Source organism: Apteryx rowi, unplaced genomic scaffold (assembly GCF_003343035.1).
Source record: "Apteryx rowi isolate R43461 unplaced genomic scaffold, aptRow1 scaffold_257, whole genome shotgun sequence".
In the NCBI taxonomy this organism is placed as follows: domain Eukaryota; kingdom Metazoa; phylum Chordata; class Aves; order Apterygiformes; family Apterygidae; genus Apteryx; species Apteryx rowi.
This window is the reverse complement of record NW_020448941.1, coordinates 924,772-944,689: the sequence shown is the minus strand read 5'-3', so window position 1 is coordinate 944,689 and position 19,918 is coordinate 924,772. Positions and strand designations below refer to the sequence as shown.

At 36.3% G+C, this 19,918-nt stretch overlaps 1 protein-coding gene across 2 annotated transcripts in view; it reads left to right on the top strand.

Annotated features, from left to right (window-relative positions):
• The window catches only part of USP9X (ubiquitin specific peptidase 9 X-linked), an 84,393-nt gene that overhangs the window by 22,117 nt on the left and 42,358 nt on the right, over positions 1-19,918 (top strand). For both annotated transcript variants that reach the window (XM_026067270.1, XM_026067271.1), the window contains exons 13-22: positions 2,188-2,321; positions 7,530-7,617; positions 9,303-9,645; positions 11,369-11,464; positions 13,162-13,373; positions 15,205-15,445; positions 15,660-15,809; positions 15,916-16,036; positions 16,511-16,641; positions 16,935-17,213. In XM_026067270.1, the coding sequence (XP_025923055.1) occupies positions 2,188-2,321; positions 7,530-7,617; positions 9,303-9,645; positions 11,369-11,464; positions 13,162-13,373; positions 15,205-15,445; positions 15,660-15,809; positions 15,916-16,036; positions 16,511-16,641; positions 16,935-17,213 (1,795 nt within the window). The remainder of the gene's footprint in view (positions 1-2,187; positions 2,322-7,529; positions 7,618-9,302; positions 9,646-11,368; positions 11,465-13,161; positions 13,374-15,204; positions 15,446-15,659; positions 15,810-15,915; positions 16,037-16,510; positions 16,642-16,934; positions 17,214-19,918) is intronic.

Sequence of the window (19,918 nt, the reverse complement as noted above, 5' to 3'; positions counted from 1 at the left end):
ATGGAGACAATCATCTTGCCTTTGAATCCATCCTAGCAGATCATTAGAATAACTGCTTTGTGCATGTTGCTCACAAATGCTGTGCAACAATATAGCTCATAACTCTAGTTCTTACAATTCTTCAACTTTCTGAAGTAGTTGCTAACCAAGATGCATCCATGTGTCCAAATTTACTGTTAGTGCATGTGGTTGAGGGGAAAAAGTGAAAAATATCTACCTCAGAAGAAAGTCTTCAGCTGATCCAGCTTTGCTTTTGCTATACTTAATATGATTGTATTAGTTTTCCCATAAAATAAAAACTTTTATATGTATGTGCATACATATGTGCATATAAATACAAATGCATGCTATTATGACTATATAATCTACATGCAAATAGCTTAATTCAGTAAAATACCCATTCCTACTTATGCCTGTTCCTTTAGTTGTATCATCATATGCATTGTCAAAGTCCTCATTTAATATTATCCTTTGTAAATGCATCTTTTTGTCTAAAGGTAAAATCTCAGCCACTAAAATAGAGAAATCCAATATTCTGTTTTGCTACTGGATTATCTTCAGCAAGGAGGGTTGATGGAGATGGAATGATGTGTAGCTGGAAAGTTTCTGAAAGTGAAAACAGAGGAGATTGTCTCTGTGTAATATGAAGCCCTGTATGCTTTCTGCCTTCATATTCTTGTCCATTTGGTTTTCTCTCCTACAAATGTCTGCTTTTTTTTAAGCACAATTTGTTTTAAGCACATCTTTTGAGCTGTTTTAGAAACCTCTGCTTATTCTAAAATTGAATTTTCTGAAGACCTCTCTGTTTAGCAGGCCAAATACTGTTGCTTGCAAATAACAAAATTATTGGATGTTTGGGATGGGTGTTAATGACTTCTCTGTCTTTTAAGCCCAGAGTGACAGTGAGCTCTAGCCCAATAAATCAATTGCTCTGTTGTCATTGCATCTGTAGTAATGCAGTTATCTGATGCAAGATCATTGTCAGCTGATGCTGGATCTGGGATTCCTTGCCTTCCCTACTGTTCTCAAAAGGTGTGACAATACTACTGAGTGCTCTAGATCATCTGATGCTGAGACCCTGTATCCCAGGAAGGATGAGAGTTCCCACCAGCAGTCTATTCAGCTAATTCTAGAGCCTGTCTTCTGAGCATTAAAGGAAAGGAGAGTAGTTCTGAAATCACACTTGTATTTCTTCGGGACAGGCTTTGGGATCAGCTGAGTGGCAATACAATGAGTAATTCTTTTTCTCCCTCTTGGTCTGGAAGAGCAACCCAGATTTACGTTATCTGTACAGCCAAGGTTGAGTGTCTTGATTGAGGCTTTTTGAGGCTATACCACAGAGGTGATTAGTCCCAAGTTTTGGAATTTGATAGTGTTCATGGGATGTGGGACTTGAGCCCTGTGTTTCCTCTTGCAGCTTACTTTGTAAAATGAGTATGACTAATGTCTCTTTAAGAAAGCATTTTTTCAGATCTTGATAATATACTTAATTATCACCTGATTACTTATTTGGGGTGGTATTCCTTCTCTTGAACTCTAGTCCTGTTTCTTCTTGGAGTATATATTCCTTGTAACTATGCTCTTTTGTGTTTGTGCCAACTCTTTTTGGTAGCTATACCATTAGAAAAACAAAGAATGCAAAGTTGTTCAGACTTTCCAAGTGTCAGAAAAATTGTCTTGCGTTCTTTGCTAGTATGTTTCATTATAGTTTTAAGAGTGTGAGCTTTCATTTTGAAAACTGACATAGTTTTACATAATACTTATCTTCTAAATTTAGGAGAGAGACTATCAGGTGGGCATTGAGAAAACTATGCTTATAGAGATTATAGCTATTTTACCATCAAATCTCTATCTTTACTATCCAGTTTGCAAGCAGACATTACCTTTCTTACCCTGCTGCAGACGTTCTCCTCCTAGCATACTGAACTCCTCAGATTGCTTTGATACTTTTCATACTGATTGTAACTATAATCCTGCTTAACTGCTCTTAACTGGTACAAACTGTTAATGTGTCAGGGAAAAAAGAAGGAAAAATATTGTCAGAGACTTAATATGCTTTCTATAATAAACCTTTTATCAAAATTTGGAACTTATTTCAAAGACACAAGTTTTTAGAATCAGTTTCTGAACTGTTAGTTAGGTGCAAGACATATCTGCTTTTCTGTAACACTTGTATTTTCATTTCAGTCAAACTCAGCGAAGTCCCCATGTGTTTTACCGACATGACTTAATCAATCAACTCCAGCACAATCATGCCCTAGTTACGCTGGTTGCAGAAAATCTCTCTGCCTATATGGAAAGCATGAGGCAGTATGCTAAAGGTAAGTTCTATATAAAAATTGCCTCATAAATAAAGTGTGCGAGAACTCCAGTTGAAAATGGACTTGAAAGTAAACTCTCATATTGAAATAACTGATAGGTTTATTTGCTTAATTTTAGAGCAGGTGTGGTATTGGCAGCCTTTGTGGTGTTAGATTGGGTCAAAACAAGCTTAAAATGTAAACATTTTGTTTCATAATTGAAAATACATGGTGTGTTTTACAGTAGAATATTGGGAAGTGACTGCTCATGTTTATCTGTGGATTGATGCACATCATCTTGCCCTAGTTAATTTAGGGTAGTTATTTTGTGGAAAGTCCTAATAATAGTCTTGAATTTTGCCCCACTTCTGGTCTTGAATTTTTGTAAGTTCCTTTGAGAATTTTTTAAATAATCTGTATTTGAAGCCAGTGTTTGGAATTTGTCAGGGACTTAAGACTACTGGCATACCATTTCCTTTTACCATGCAACTCCAGTTCTGTTTAGTTGCTTTCTCATTGCATATGTTATCAGCAATACTTTGGCAGCACATCACGTCAGTTTTTATATATTTCAGTCTAAACAAAACCCTATGCTGATGAGTTTACGCTCTTACCCTTGGAGGAAAATAGCCTTCTAGCTACTGAAGTAGAATTTGGGCAGTAGGGAAGGCCTTTCTCTGTAACACTGGACTATAGTATTCTATAAAGTAAGCCAACAGAAGTGAGGGGGGAAAAAAGATGTAGGACAAGCTTCCCCCCCTCCCCCCCACGCCTACTGGGACTGGAAGTAGGGACCGTTCTACCCTGCCATAACATCCTACCAGCCTTTCAGTTACATCTCAAAAATTAAATGATATATTATGTTAAAGGTTTAGGAATTCAGCATTGGTTGTTCAGAGATATTAAGATATTGCACATTGTAAAATATATCTGTGTGTATGTTTATCTTCCTGGGTTTTTTTTTCCTTTTACTTGAGGGAGTTACTTACCAAAAGTAAGTTTTGGTTAAAGTATGCTTATGTAGGTTGCCCCGCCACCTTTAATTCTGGAATTCATTTAATTCTGGAGTGTTTGTTATCTATATCTAAAATATGCCTTCAAACACCTTTGTTTGAGTTTTGGTGCTCTATGAAGGTGTTGATTCAGCTAGATGCAGGTAAATGGGAGTGATATTTAAGACATTTAAGACCTTCAGACTGCAGCTGTATTTTTCCACTGAGGCATACATGGGAGGGTTTACCTTAATTTAGTTTGCTTAATTTGTGATAGTGTTGTAGAAATTAATGTTAAAGTTGTATTAAAGGCTTTTTATTCTCACCCCATAGTATTTTAAGCTTAGTCTTGTCCAGAAAGGTGGAATAGAATATGCATTATTTCATGTAACTTCTGAAAGCTGTCGAGTGCCCTTTGACTTTGGTAAAGGGTGGGAGAGGGGTTACAACTGAATGACCTTACTAAACCAAGGCAGTAAACTTAACAGGTGGTTTAGGAACTCATAAGCTTTGTTCATTTGATGCAAAAATGACATTCCAGTTATAGTGAGTGTCACATTTTAACTGTATGAACAGCTTTCTCCTTGGGCATTGGCCAGCTATGAAAATCTTGGTGTAGGCCTCAGGATTATGGAGGAAGCACAACCAACAACTATGCAGTGCAATGTTGTTTTTGTCCAAAGATGGCCTACATGTACTATTCATGTATGAACTGATCCATTAATTTCAATTAACTTTTAACTCTGGAACTGAAAAGTCATTTATGACAATATTGTTTACCTATCACATTGTTGATTACTTTGGCAGAAAAATTAGCCTAATGTTTGCTTTACATTTCAGAATGTCTTACGTGATTTTTCTGGTGCCAAAAAACACATTCTTTCCCCTCCAGTCAACTATGACAACTCAATAATATAAACATTTTTGGCAAAATAAGAATTGTAAATTTATAAAGAGTATAATTTAAATCTAATTCCAAAGCAATTAAGTTTTGTTTTCTTAAGGTAAAGCTGCTGCCAAGTATCTGTTCATTTGCCCCAGAGTTCAAAGCCGGAAGGATCACAGTGCAGAATTTTTTCTTAGGTGCTTTTATGCACAATTAAGGCCAGCCAGAAAGTGTCCTCTAATGTTCTAGATACTGTACTAAGACAGTAATAGGCAGTTCCGGTCTATACAACTTTTATTTCAGTTTCTATTTTGTATACTAAATAGATCAGAATACAGTGAAAGCAGTGTGATGTTTGTAAGCATCCTAATATTTCCATGCCTTCCTGGAGAAGGAGAGAGAAGATGCTTGGTGGGAAATAAATGAAAGGAGAAGAAAGAAGGTTATGCTGATTATGTAGAAAGCAAGAACTGAACAAATGTAGAATCAAGCTGAGCTGGAGAATATGAATGAGACAGAGGGAGAATATACAAGGCAGGCATCTAATCATAGGAAAAAGAAATGCCATAGGAAAAAAAAATCTGATTGTTCACAGATCTTTATGGAAGTTAACTCCACAACTAACTGAATAATTTGTGAAAATGTTTTTGCATTAGTTTTGAATTTGCCATAATTTGATTTTCCTTGAAAGCTTTCATAATTGTGTTCCGTGATGGAAAGAACAGATGTTCCTGTTCTCCTCTTATTCATTAATGTATATTCTTCTCTACAATACTCCCTTTTATGGTTTTGCCTTTTAAGTTTTTTTTAAAAAAGCCTACTCTTTGTTTCAAAAATTTTTTTTTCTATGATCATTGACTTTATCTTCCACTGAACTTGCCCTTTCCCCCAACTCTGCAAAGTCCTCCATGAAATGAAGTGACTGGTATTGTATGGTATAGTCCGGAAGGAAGGCATTCTGTTTAAGTAATTATGTTATATTTGTTCTTGTTCTTTCTCCTTTTAATCTGGACATTTTCAGTACTACTTTTACACTGCTTGATAAGGTCTTCATGGGCAAGTTAACAGTGCTGTTCAGATCTGGAGTTGATAGAATTAAGTATCCTGTACCATTTACAGTACTCAAAATTTCTGTTCAGTGATCATTTGCAACATTTGTTCCCCTCCCCTTCCACTCCTCTGTGTGGAAAACATTTTTAATGAGATCACGCTTAGACTTCCTAGGGGAAATAGTATAGGATTAAATTAGACAGATGTTTAATGAAGCCGAGATGGAGAATATTAAGGGAGACTGAAGGCTTTTTGTTTATTTGTTTTTTAGTTCAGCAGTTTTAAGAATTCTTAAATTCTTACTTCATTGACCTTGGATGACTTCAACACTCAAATTCTTCTATTACTACCACTTCTGACACTTGAGTCTCTGAATTAATCTCTATTCATACCAGGAAAAAAAAAGCACAGATAGTCACCCCAGTTCCTAATAAAATCTGCTGAACACTTAAAGTAACTAATTTTTGTTTCTCTGCAATGTCCTTATCTACCTTAGTAGCTTCTTCTACTGGACTCACAGCGTCTTTTTCAGGTTTTCCTACTTCAAATACTTATATAGCTTTTCTGTTGCTAGTTTTATAACATTTTCTTTAGAATTGATTTTGACCTGTTTCTTCTTTTGAAAGTTGCCTGTTAATGCTGACTCCATTAAGGTTAATTTTAAAGTTTTGAAAGATTTCTAGTGGACAGAATGTTTCCAGTCTTTTAGACATACCAGTTTACTACTAATCTTCTGACTTCCCTTATTTAATTTTTAAATTAATGTACCTTTTGCACATTGTATATAGACAGCAGTATTTATGACAATTACTTTCTCTAATTCTAAAACCCTTCTGACGCATTTCAGCAGTTAGACTAGCATTTTTTTCCTTTCTTAGTATAATAGGAAATACTGATTTTTTTTTAATTTTTTTTTCAATTTTCAAGATAAATTTTACCATGACTCTGGATTTTGTCATGGTACAATCTCCCACAGTTGAGTCATTTCAGTTAAATGTAATCTGTATAACTTTACAAATAAGGTATATAGCAATAATTAGATTATAATGGAGGGGTCTTACTGAATGTGTGTGATGATGAAATATTTCTGACTAGTACAGATCAAAGACCAGAGCCGTGTTATCGAAGAAGCATATAGTAAAATGATGCTTCCTGTTCTGAAGAATTCCCACACCCACAAAGGTCCAGCAATCCTAATTTATGATTAGTATTTATTGATTTTACCTGCTAAAGGAAAGGACCATTTTTCTGAATTTGAATTGTTTTAATGGTTATGAAACTTCTACCTCTGTAGGTTACGTTTGTACACAGTAGCATGTCAGTGTTAAATCCGAGTCAGGGTTCCTAAAGTTCTTGGAAGTACTGCTAGTTCGTAACTGCTTTCTTCTACTGCAAAGAATAAAGATCAGTACATTAAGAAGTTCTTTGAGAGATGTCTAGATTGTATCTCTTAAAAAATAAATAAAAAAATCAAGTTTCCACAAGCAAACAATTGTTTGTTAGGCAATATTGTGCTAAGATTTGAAAAATTATGTGTAAAAGGTGATTTCTTGGTTTATTTCCAGTTTGAACAACTATTGTTCTGTTTCAAGCTGTCAGTATTACAGGCATCTGGGTTTTATACCTGTAAAATTACAGTAGATAAAGTTGTCATCTTCTTTCCTCCTATGTGTGATCTCTCTCTCTCTCTCTCTCTCTCTCTCTCTCTCTCTCACACACACACACACACACACACACACACACACACACACGTACACACGTACACATACTTATGAGGGTACTAAAGAACTGGAGTTGCAGTTTTCTTTGGAGAAATAAAACCTAAAAACTTAAAACTGACATTCTTGAAAAGATATCCTGTAATGAAACTAGACCATCCTTAGAAAAAGAAACACTGAACAATCTGAATGATATGTTTGGTATACTTTTACTTTACCAGACTTCCTTCCCAAAGAAAATGTTTGAAATATGGAAGAATTGATTTGACTAATTAGAATGCAGATTCTTAATTGTTCTGTAATACTTCTGTTATACTGAATGGTGAACACATCTGCAAATAAGTATTTGTTGATTTGATTATAGGCTTCAGCAATCTTTGCCTATGCCCGTTTTAATTTAGGATGCAGTATTAGCTGTTAGCAGGCTGCTAAAAATGATTTTTATACTTCTTACTGGAAATTTATTGTCCCTTGAGTGGTTTTAATTATGTTCAGAACAGCAAGTTGTCAAACATGAGCTGCCCTTCAAAGTCAGTATGTCTTTTCTGCATGTATTGTCTAATAAAAGTTTTCATATTTGCAGAGCATGGTGAATATGATCCTCAAACTGTAAGACCAGGGAGTAGATACAGTCATGTGCAAGAAGTACAGGAGCGACTTAATTTTTTACGGTTAGTTTTAACATGATCACTTGTTAAACTTCTGTAGGAATACTTTGAATACCTACAATAAATAGCCATGGTAATTGTTTCTCCTGTCTAGTTTTAAGTTGCCGTATTAACTTCTTTCAGCATTCAGAAAATGCAGCAAATGCTTTTGGGTTTTATCCATTGGGCTTGTATGTTAATATTGGAATAACCAAATACATGTCTCCTATACAGATCCTAAAAATATTTATTTTTTCCACTTTACAATTCAGGGCCCTGATTCTGCACTAAGATCTGCATGGGCTTTTTTCTGTCTGTATGCAGAACCCTACTCGACTTGAATATAGGGTGCGAGTGGATACAATTACATACTTTAAATCTTCAGCAATGTTACATTAATATGTATTTCAAGTAAGGATATGCCCATGTGTGGTCATTTGTTTTACTACATCAAATCTGAATCTATGATCATAAATTGACACATAATTGCAACAAACGCTCCTATTGGGTTGTCAGCAGGTGAACCTTAGGAAGAGGTTAGAATAAATGAAAAATTATTAGACTTTTGACCAGATGCTGATCGAGTGAAATAAGAAAGCCAAGGATCTCTGCTCATCACAGAGCTGCAATTATGTTGATGCTTTTCAGGCTGTATCTCACAGCTTTTTCTTACTTCTTCTACTACTTTTTTAGACAATTTAAAAATACAAGAACTCTCAAGTTCTAAAGTATTTTAATAACTTTGTAAGGATGGGGCTTTTTTACTTTTTATAACTTTACTAAGAGTGTTTCTGAATTAATCTGACATGTTAAACAGCTATTTTATCAATTTATGCAACAGCCTATGGCTAGCAGACTTATCACTCCTGCATTTTAACAAACGTGACATTCTTGAAATTTAAGTTTATCAGTTATTAATATCAAGGAATTAATGATGTCCTGTGACACTTCAAACATAGAATATGTAGGTAGCAATTCCTGAAAAGCAGTGCTGTGCCCTAGTCCCTCATTTCTTTCACGTGAAAAAAGATTTTGAATCAGAAAAAATGACTTCTGAAGAACCTTGATTATCTCATGTTTTTCCTGAAATGTTCTTAGTGCTATCCCTCATAATATAAGACTTTTAATAGTTCTTTAATAATAGCTTAATGTAAAGCTGAAACTCAAATAAAAGGAAAAGTTTCCAGTTCCTTGAGTTCTGTTTCAGGCTGTGTTCCAATGAATTGGTCTCTTTTTTTTTTTCTTTTGTGTGTGTGTGTGTGTGTGTGATGTTGCCATTCTGAATCATCAGAAAGGCATTTCAAATAATCCAGCAAAATGAGTGCTGCTAATAATTGCGAAAGAGGGCAGAAATAATTTTATCTCATATGTTGTGACATGACTTTTAAACGAAATAGTTTACCTTAAGAGATTTGTATTTGTATATAATATGTAAATCATGTTCAGTATTTTTGTAAGAAACGCTTTTTGCCTAACTTAATTCCTTTCTTGTTTGGTAACTAAAGTTTTGATTCTGCAAACTTTTACTAAGAAATCACAGGACTGCTCGCATGAGTGGACTGATGATGTGAATAAAGTTTTCAGGGTCATACTCATGATATATACATGTGTAAAATGCATATTCACATTTTTTTCCTGTACTTTTTACTGAATTATGACTCTAGATGTCAATTAGACAGTATTGTTAATTGTCTTTTTTTTTGCTCAAGATTTTTATTGAAGGATGGTCAGCTGTGGCTCTGTGCCCCTCAGGCGAAGCAAATATGGAAGTGTTTAGCTGAAAATGCAGTTTATCTTTGTGATCGCGAAGCCTGTTTTAAATGGTATTCCAAACTAATGGGGGATGAACCAGACTTAGACCCTGACATTAATAAGGACTTCTTTGAAAATAATGTGCTTCAGCTGGATCCTTCCCTATTAACAGAAAATGGAATGAAATGTTTTGAACGTTTCTTCAAAGCTGTGAACTGTCGAGAAGGGAAACTAGTAGCAAAGAGACGAGCCTATATGATGGATGATCTGGAATTAATAGGATTAGACTACCTTTGGAGGGTAAGTTAATTTGAGGAAACATCTGAAGAGTTGACTGCTAAGTGTCTCTCAAGCTTTTATATTTTTAACAATGTGTAAGTTGTTAATTGTAGACTGAAATTACAACAATCTACTTTTTCAAGCTAAACGTAGAGGCGTTGACTTACATCTTTACTGGGAAGACACGGAAGTTGGTAACTTTGTAGACTAATCCTGAACTTGAGTTTAGCAAGGAGAGAAAGTTACTTGAAAACATCAGGTTTATTAGTATCTGTGTATGCACATGAGATGAAAAATTTGCCTATCCTGTTTAAGAAAGGATCACTCCAGTTGTCGTTGTCAGTAGGACACTGAAACGTATGATTTAGTTGCTCACTTTGCCTAAACAGTCCCCCCCCCCCAGCCAGGCTTCTGCTTAATAGTTGCTCAACTCTGGGAAAAGTTGAGAGGCACTTACTCTCTAGTTAGAACTAAACTTTATTTTGAGCATTTTATAAGCTTGTTCATGGTATTCATTCAAGTACGGGAAACGAACTGAAGTGATTCCTATTTAGACCAAGTCATCACTGGTCTGAATCTTTGTCTTGTATCTGCACTCTTTTCTGAACATGGTTGTATCTGTTCAATAAAAATATTGTAGCTTTTTGGTCAAAGCTTTGTTTCTTTCCAAACATAGTAGTGAAAAACATCAATCTGATTTGATGCTTAATTTTTTCAAGTTCTTTCCAGTTTTCAAGAACTGCAATAGAACACAAAGTAGCTGCACTGTGGCATGATAATGGTGCCGGCATTTTGTAAAACGTGTGCCATATATAAAGCAGCAGTCTCTTGTAATTTTGGTTGTGGCCTGTTGAAGGGTTAGGTAGTTTAATCACGGTCACAGTTTTGATAGCTAAAACCAAAATACACTGGAGTTTTATACAAATAAGTTTTCACACAGTGGTGGTGTACAGAGTGCCCACACAATGCCAATGTGTTAGTTGTGGGAAGTAACTTAGTTGGCTCTGCCCTGCTGCTTGGCAGGATGACAGAACTTCTGAAGCTCCAGCCCAGTATCCTGCAGGGGCATTCCATAGGGCTGCTTTCAGTATCCATTCAGACCTGGTGGCTAGTAATGAAAATTCAGATTATCAGGTTGGAAGCAGTACTTTTTCCTGCTTCTGCCCCCCTCATCTAAAATGCTTTAAAACTCTGTTTTTAAATCTTCAGTAATGTAGATTACTTAAGCATCTGAAAAAACACTAGTTTTATAATGCAGTTCTTAGTCTCCTAGGTTAATTGCCCAGAAATTCTAAACTAATATTAACATAGAATGTAAATTTGGTATGTCTAGATCACTAGAGAATAGTATTTAAATACAGCCAAATAAATACCACTTGAAGCCACAGACTTGAATGATAGTATTTTAGCAAGTCTTATTCTCTGAAACTACTGAAAATGGAAATGTAATGTGGAGATAAATGTAAAACCACTACTTCCATTATATTTGTAAAGTTTAGGCTTTTTTTGCTAACCCTGATGAACTCCTTTAAAATAGCTTATTCATCTTGACTCATACTGTACAATCACTTTCAGTGTAACTTGTATTGGTTGTATTTATTAACTAAGCACTTTAGTCACTTTTACCTCATTAATGAATTAGACTTACCCCTGTGTGAAGATGCTTATGTGTAGTCATTTTGTTTTCAAACTTTATTCCAGAAAGTTTTAAGATGTCCTAACACTTATTTTTTTATTATACTAGGTTGTGATTCAGGGAAATGACGACATTGCAAACAGAGCAATAGATCTTCTTAAAGAGATCTATACTAATCTTGGCCCAAGGTTACAAGTTAATCAGGTAAAAATAAATAATATGAAATCAATGTAAAAAAATGGGAAAACAATGGTAAAATTGAATTCAGTGATATTTTTATAGTTGAAAGCTGTGAAAATAGAGAATAGTTTTCCTGTTTTGGAGAGTGCACTCCTGAGTCCAACCACCAGGTTCTAATAGAGTGCAGAATTAAGAATCTGTTGGGATATTTAGGGACTGAGCTTTGTTAAATTTTTTTTTATTAAACTTGCCTGTTGTATTTGCTCTTTCTACTTACGGAACAGCTCATGCCATAGACTCAAGTTAGCCCTCTGAATTTCCAGGTGTGGTACGTATTTATACCAGTAGGTTTATTGGCTGGGCCTGTTGAGTGTTGTCATGAGCTAGCCTGATCTTTTTTGTTCATGTCATATCCCTTACAAAGGATCACAGAGTTCTTGTGTAATTTTCAAGCTGAGCTCTAGCAAATCAGATATTTTCTTCTTATGTTAATTTTTGCCTGGAGATGCATTTCAGTGGACAGAAAGAAGAGATAAGTTTCTGAAAAGCTCAAAGGAAATAAACTTTCAGGATTTCAGAAATCTCCCTTGTCAGTGTCAGGCAGTGTTACAAGTATCTTAGTAGCTTGCTGCAGGAGGGAACTGCAAAAAAGGCTGTTTAAATAGTGGAACGCTTTTTATGTTTCAGATCTTGGAAAGGGAGGGAAGGGTGTTGTCCTCCAGACAATCTCCAATTGGTAGCTTGCCAGTTGTAATTCTTAAAACTCCATTTTCTTAGCTGTGTCCCCCAAAAGACTTTTAAGAGTCTTCAGAGCTACCAGTCTACTAGATACAGCACAACTGCTCTAGGTGATACATTTACAGCCATGCAAGCTATGTCTTACTGTAGTGGCAGATGGGCTGTATGCCTCTTCCTTGCTACACGTCTGGACTTACCAAGTGTGGATAGATCTGTCCATTTGGAAACAGTTAGATTGGACACTACCAGGAAATGTTAGATTTACTGAACATGCACACAAGTATTTTGCTTCACTGTGCTGGGTACTCATTCCCAGCTCCTGATCTGCCTCTAAGAAAAGTGGCTACTGGATTGGGATTACTACCACAGCTACAACTGTTAATGTATTCTGCAGTAGAAGTGTTTTCTTGCACCTGGAGTCATTACAGACTCTTTCTGTGATACGGTAGGTGTATGTCAGTCTAGGTCAGGAGCAAGGAGATGTTAGAAATTGGAAGGAAAGATGAGATTTGTTGCAACTGCCACTATGTGGTATCTTGCCCAAAGTCTATTTCTGAATTCCCACAGGAAAAAAGGATATCTGGAATTGGGTTATGAGATAAAAGATTTGTTTTGGTGGTCTGCAAATGTCCTGTGATCACTCCTAGTCTTAAGAAAACCAGCCTTTACTAGATTGCCAATTAGAGATCCTTTAATGGAGTTTGAAGAACTGAATAAGAAAAGGTGCAATTTGCTTTTCTCAGTGCAAACTTCCACTTTTTCTGTTTAATAACGAGTTTGCACTGTACAGCTACTGATGACTTGTGCAAAACTTTTGAGGCGCATACTAAATTAAATCTAGCTATCAATGGGTGTTTTAATGTGAAGTAAAACAGCTTTAAAGAATAACTTATCTGTTTTTTTCACTTGCACCAATTTATTATCCAGCTGAAAGGTCATTTTTAGTATTTCTTTTAATTGCCCCAATTTTTTAACATATTTAGGTAGTGATTCATGAAGACTTCATTCAGTCCTGTTTCGATCGTCTAAAAGCCTCCTATGATACACTGTGTGTGTTGGATGGAGATAAAGACAGTATTAATTGCGCAAGACAAGAAGCGATACGAATGGTGAGAGTGTTGACTGTTTTAAGAGAGTATATAAATGAATGTGACAGCGATTACCATGAAGAGAGAACTATTCTACCTATGTCAAGGTATGTGTGAAAATGCACTACTGTGATTTCTGTTAACTGAAATATCACTAATATCTTGGCAATTTTACATTATAAAGGGATTCTATTCATGGCACTCATTTATAGAGCCTCAGCATTCCATTTCCTCTGCAGCTGAAGTCTGATCTGAAGTAATCTGAATTGAATCTAACAAACTTCAGTAAAAAAGTAACTTCTTTTTCAAAAAGAACTTCAAATAAATGCAAGCCATGGGCAGAGTGAAGGTCTGTCAAAAACATGATTTTTTTCCAAAAATTTTTTGAAGCATCCAAGCAAATACAGGCATTCAGCTATGTAGGAAAGGGGTGGCAGACCTGAGAATAAACTTGTGTATCTAGTGTTTTGTTCTATAACTGACACAGTGTATCTTGTGGCTAGATTGTTTTGGATGTATTTCCTTTTTTCAGATAACTGTTTAAAAACAATACCATTCTTTAAATCACTTATACAATTAGCATGGGCAAACCTTTTTTGTTCTTTTTTTCCATAGTTCTGTCATACAAAAACATGTTACAAATGTATATTTTACTCTTTCAGAATTGTTTACAGAGATGTTGCTCGCTCTTTGCAAGCTTAAATTTAGAATTATCTTTAAGCTCAATATTCTGGTTTTGGCATAAGTTTAACCACAGTTCCCATCCCCCATAAAAAGGGGAAGAGAAGGCATGTTGAAGTATATTTATTTTCTGTATTCCTTCCCTCCTCGTGCGTTTGTCCTTGAGTAAAAACTTATCTTAAATCCTTTCTGTTACTCCTTTAACTCAGTCTTTGCATCAGAGAAAAGAAAAACCTTTAAATCTAGTATTGTGTAGATGATTTTCACAAGTGAAGTATTTTATTTTCATGGAGAGAGAAGCAGAAGAGAAGACTGTTTAAATGTTCCAGTGTTAGTAGTTGCTGTATGTAGGAAGAAATTCCCAAAAATGCATAAGGAATATGTTGAGATGGCTATGGGATTATAATGTAGTTAACATTTTTTTTTTTTAATGGTATGGAATTTTTGTCCACTTTCTTATTTTTAAGTACCCTTTTTGTCAAGCAAACTGAAGACTGCTGTTTCTTTATGATGTGATGTGTTCATTGGTGGTGCATCTTGTTTATATGGGCTGTTTATTGTTTTAGACTTTTTCACAGGTCTTGTTAGCAGGGAGCTGTTATGAGGAATTTTTGCCTTCCTTTGTAGTCTGGGATCAGTTTGTTGAGGTTATCTGGGCACATCTTTCCTAGCGAGTTCCCTGCCATTGTACAAGTGGGGTCACTGGTAGTATGAAAATGTTTCTTCTGTTTTGATCCCTATTTTAATCTTCAAAAGCATTTTGATTTTTAGATGTGGAGTTCTAATGTTAAACTTTACTAGCTTTTGACAGAAGGCATTCAGACTTGGTGACCTGATGACTTTTTCCTGGTGTTTCTGTGTTTGAAACAGTTGTTTCACAAAAAGAGCAAAACATAGTTGCCGGTCTAATGGGCTTCATTGCATTTTGATCAGGAAATTACAAGCAGGAGAAAGGATCTAAAAGTTTATAAAAAAACTTTTTACAATTCCATCAGTGTTCATAACCTAATGATAAAGTTGACCGTATTTTTATGTGTGTTTGGTGTGCACAGTGTGGTTTCTTGAATGCTTCTGTATATGTTAAGTTTGCAGTTCCTGGTGCCTTCGCAAAATAATGGCATGCTGGCGTGTACCACCATACATAAAGGTTTGGTGTTGAAATATCTTCAGTTCAAAACATAACAGGAAAAATAATTAGTTTCATTTAAAGTATTTCATGAGGGCAAAAAGAACTTTATCTTAATTGTTTATTTTCAGAGCTTTCCGTGGTAAACACATCACGCTGGTAGTTCGTTTTCCAAACCAAGGCCGCCAGGTGGAAGATCTAGATATTTGGTCTCATACAAATGACACAATTGGGCAAGTACGACGTTGTATTCTTAATCGTATTAAAGCCAACAGTGCGCACACGAAAGTAGAACTGTTTATTGGAGGCGAGTTGGTGGATCCTGCAGATGATAGAAAATTAATTGGGCAACTGAATCTCAAAGATAAAACGGTAAGTGTTGCAAGTCAGTTAATTATGCTGATTCAGATATTGCTTCACTTTTGTAAATGCTTTAAAAACACCATGCATAGGATCACTTATTCTTGTGAAATAGTTCCATTCCTCCCTCTTCTTGTAATATTACATTAGTACTGTATCAGTTGCTTATTTAGTAAGGAATCCTCATTTTTGCATAGTATTGATCAACTGTGATTGTGTTTTTCAGCTAATTACAGCTAAGCTTACACAGATAAATTCTAATATGCCCTCAAGTCCCGATAGTTCTTCTGACTCTTCAACTGGTTCTCCGGGTAACCATGGCAATCACTACAGCGATGGTCCAAACCCAGAGGTTGAAAGCTGTTTGCCTGGGGTGGTAAGCATATACTCTGATTGAAATGAACAGTTTAAAAAATATTTTTCCCCCTGTATTTCATCTTTAACTGTTGTTTTTTATGCTTTGTTTGTTTGTTTGTTTTAAGATCATGTCACTGCATCCTAGATACATCTCTTTTCTTTGGCAAGTTGCGGACTTGGGCAGTAGCCTAAATATGCCACCTCTTAGAGATGGAGCACGTGTCCTTATGAAGCTCATGCCACCAGGTAAATACTTAATTTCAACCTGCTTTATCTTGATGGTTATATCTCGCCAGTTCTGTAAAAGTGAAGATAGGGAAATATTTTCTGCTTTCTGCTAGTTTATCGGTGCTGTAATTCATGTCTGTATTATCCTAATTAGAGTTGTAAATGTATTTCCCAAATAATTATGTCTTGTCTGTCTTATAAAGTTACATAGTTTGCTGTTTGTTCTGGGGTTCGGTGCCCTAGTGTAGTTCAGCGCAGTAAAAATGAAGAAAATATTGTATTTTGAAGTGGTTTTATGGCATTACTTTAACAGTCTTGGTACTGACAGTAAGCAACACTGCAAAACACTTCATAGTCTGTAATTGTGTATTGGTTATTTTCTGTAACTTTTTTGACACAGTTAAATTTTTCATGTTGATAACTGTAAATACCACTGGCTTKTTCTGGAGTAGCTATGTTACAAAATGTTTAAAAGTTATGTTTTTATTGCAGATAACACTACGGTTGAGAAACTAAGAGCTATTTGTTTAGATCATGCAAAACTTGGTGAAAGCAGCCTTAGTCCGTCTCTAGACTCTCTCTTCTTTGGTCCTTCTGCCTCACAAGTGCTGTATCTAACCGAGGTTTGTGATACTTCGCCTTTTCTTAAAAAAAATTAAAAAAAAATCTTTAACTCCATTTTTTTATTGTTTCTAAACTTTTTTGGCAATGCTCTCTGTAACATTGTAGAAGCCCAAGATCAAATTCTGTTTTGAAACTAACAATTCAAAATACTTAGTACTAGTTTATTGGAGGGCTGTATGGACTATGCTACCAAAGCATAGGATAGAAGTATTCCAGCATAGTCTTGTGTTTAATCATCTATATTCAAGCTAGCACACTTTTATTAGCTAACTTGCTGTATTTTGTTCTACAGGTAGTTTATGCCTTGTTAATGCCTGCCAGTGCACCTCTGGGAGAAGATGCCAGTGACTTCCAATACAACTTCTTAAAAAGTGGTGGTTTGCCTCTTGTATTGAGCATGCTGACTAGAAATAACTTCCTGCCAAATGCAGATATGGAAACTCGAAGGGGTGCCTACCTTAATGCTCTAAAAATAGCCAAATTATTGCTAACGGCAATTGGATATGGCCATGTTCGAGCTGTGGCAGAAGCCTGTCAGCCAGTTGTGGAAGGCACAAGTCCAATCTCACCGGTAATGTAAATCTTCCTTGATGCAGATAGCAACATCCTATGATTTTATATTGTCTGCAGCAGCATCTGTCTTCCTACAACTATGGTGCTCTTAATTGACTTAGTCTCTCTGTGCAAGTTGCATGTCAGCAGCTCACAGTACTTTCAGATAAGGTTGTTTCACATATAAAAAAAAAAAAAAAAAGAGAGAGAGATCAGCTTATTTTTTAAGCAAATTCTGTTCCTTTCTGACTGTAAAAAGGCTGGTATGAGCGCAAATCTTAATGATGTAAGCTTAGATACAGCAGGTTTTGTTTGCTGTTTACACATGCTTTTCACTGGGTTGTGTGGTTGTCAGTACAGATAACTTGCAGCATGTATTTATCCCATAAATGTGAACTCAAATTTTTTTGGTTTGAGTGTTTTGAAGGACGTATGGCTTCCTCTGGATGTTTCCATATCTCATAGGTACTATTACATCATAAAAAGCAGAGAATTGCAGTTGGATCATGTCACCTCTTTTTCTGCACAAAAATAAAGCATGCCAGACTCTTAGTTCAATCCATTGCTTGTAGAAAATTCTTGCAGAAAACAGCCAGGTAAACTGCCAAGTTAAATGTTTACTGTTGAAAGATGCACTACTCTTAAGTTTCTTTGAGTTGAAAAGGGAAAGGGTGGAATGACAGAGCACCTGTATTACACAGCCAAAGTAGTAGATTTTGTACATGTTTAATATGGCTAGTACTTCTACATGTGGACAGATGTGTTATAGGTCAAGGTTTTACTTCTGCTCTCTTATACTAGGGCTAGTACATAGAGCCCCAAACTTAAAATTTGCTGCTGCCCTTCTTGGACAGTTGCTTCCTGGTATTCCAGCTATCTTTTTGCTTTTGTGGAGTTCCATCCCAAACAGTTGCTTGATCTGTCAAACTATACTCAAGAATACATAGAAGGAGAGGCCCACTTTAGAGGACTTTTGCTTGGAATATTTGCCAAGATCATTCTTTGAAGCAGAGAAATACAATCCCATTAAATCTGAAAAATCAGCATCTGTTCTGGTTATCTGCATCTGCTAGAAGATACCAGGCTCATTCTTTTTCAAGGAGATCAAAACTCTTGACAGAATACTTTTATAGAGAGGTAAAGACTTTTTCTTGTCTCTTGTCAGAATATAACAGAAACATCTTTAAGCAAGTGTGTTTGCCACCCTATTCTTTGCCTATTAAAATGAGTAAACTTTACTGCCATATTGTCTCATTCTGATTATCCAGAAGGCTGTTTGGAACACAGATCAGCATCAGCTGAGTGTCTTAAATATTGTTTAAAACTGTTTTGTGCTGACCACTTAGATGGTGGTAACATTTGTCCATGTCTGCTGAYATTCATTATAGTGCTGCAAACATCTGATCTATCAGAGAAAACATAGTTATTCTTGGTGTCTTCATCCTCTTTAAAGGACATTGGTCTTGATCTTTTCTCCTGCTGCAGCACCAGTGAGCTTCCTTCTTGGGTTGGAGGTGGGAGTTGTAAAGGTTTTCTATTACATCTAAAGTGTAAGCAGCATAGCATAACTTTCTGTCTTGGCCAGTTCTTAAGAGAATGAGGTAAGCAAGACTGTCTCTGCAGTCTTCCAGTTATCAGTCTGATACCTATCCCTATGGCCTTTTTGAAATATTCCAGTATTTTCTTTGCTTTCATAGAAGCTTAAATTGATAAGGTTATTGAATTTACCTCTCTGTTACATATATCCTGGTGAGCCCTTATATTATGTTTGATCCTTTTACATCCCGCTTCTGATAGCTTATCGACCATGTAAGCACTATAACAATCTTCAGTGGAAGTTCTGGAATTTTGCTGCCTTAAATCAAGTGCCTTTCAGAAGCTGTAACAAAGCAAAGAGATATGACCGGTGCCAGGTGTTATAGAACAACTTCATGGTGTGTCTTCTGAGGAGCATTTGAGAAAGGAGTGGAGTGGGGGTTGTTTTTTTGTGTTTGTTTTTTGTTTTTTGATGGAACTATACCAGATAATGGAGAAACTTTTGTACAACAACTTCTAATTTCTAATCACAGTGCACACAGGCTTTTCAAGCAAGTTTATCTATGACAGTCACAGAATGGTTGAGGTTGGAAGGGACCTCTGGAGATCATGTCATCCAGCCCCCTGCTCAAGGAGAGTCAGCTAGAACAGGTTGCCCAGGACCATGTCTAGTTGGTTTTAAATATCTTGAAGGATGGAGACTCCACAACCTCTCTGGGCAAGCTGTGCCCGTGTTCAACCACCTTCACAGTAAAGAAGGGTTTCCCCGTTGCCTCTTGTCCTGTCACTGGGCACCACTGAAAAGAGTCTGGCCCCACCCTTTTTGCACCTGCTTCTCAGATATTTAAATGCATTAATAAGATCCCCCTTCAGTCTTCTCTTCTCCAGGCTAAACAGGCCCAGCTCTCTCAGTCTTTCCTCATAAGAGAGATGCTCCAGTCCCCTGATCATCTTTGTAGCCCTTCACTGGACTTGCTCCAGTAGTGCCACATCCCTCTTGTACTGGAGAGCCCAGAACTGGACACAGTACTCCGGATGTGGCCTCACCAGGGCAGAGTAGAGGGGGAGGATCACCTCCCTCGACCTGCTGGCAACACTCTTCCTAATGCACCCCAGGATACTGTTGGCCTTCTTGGCCACAAGGGCACATTGCTGGCTCATGGTCAACTTGGTGTCCACCAGCACTCC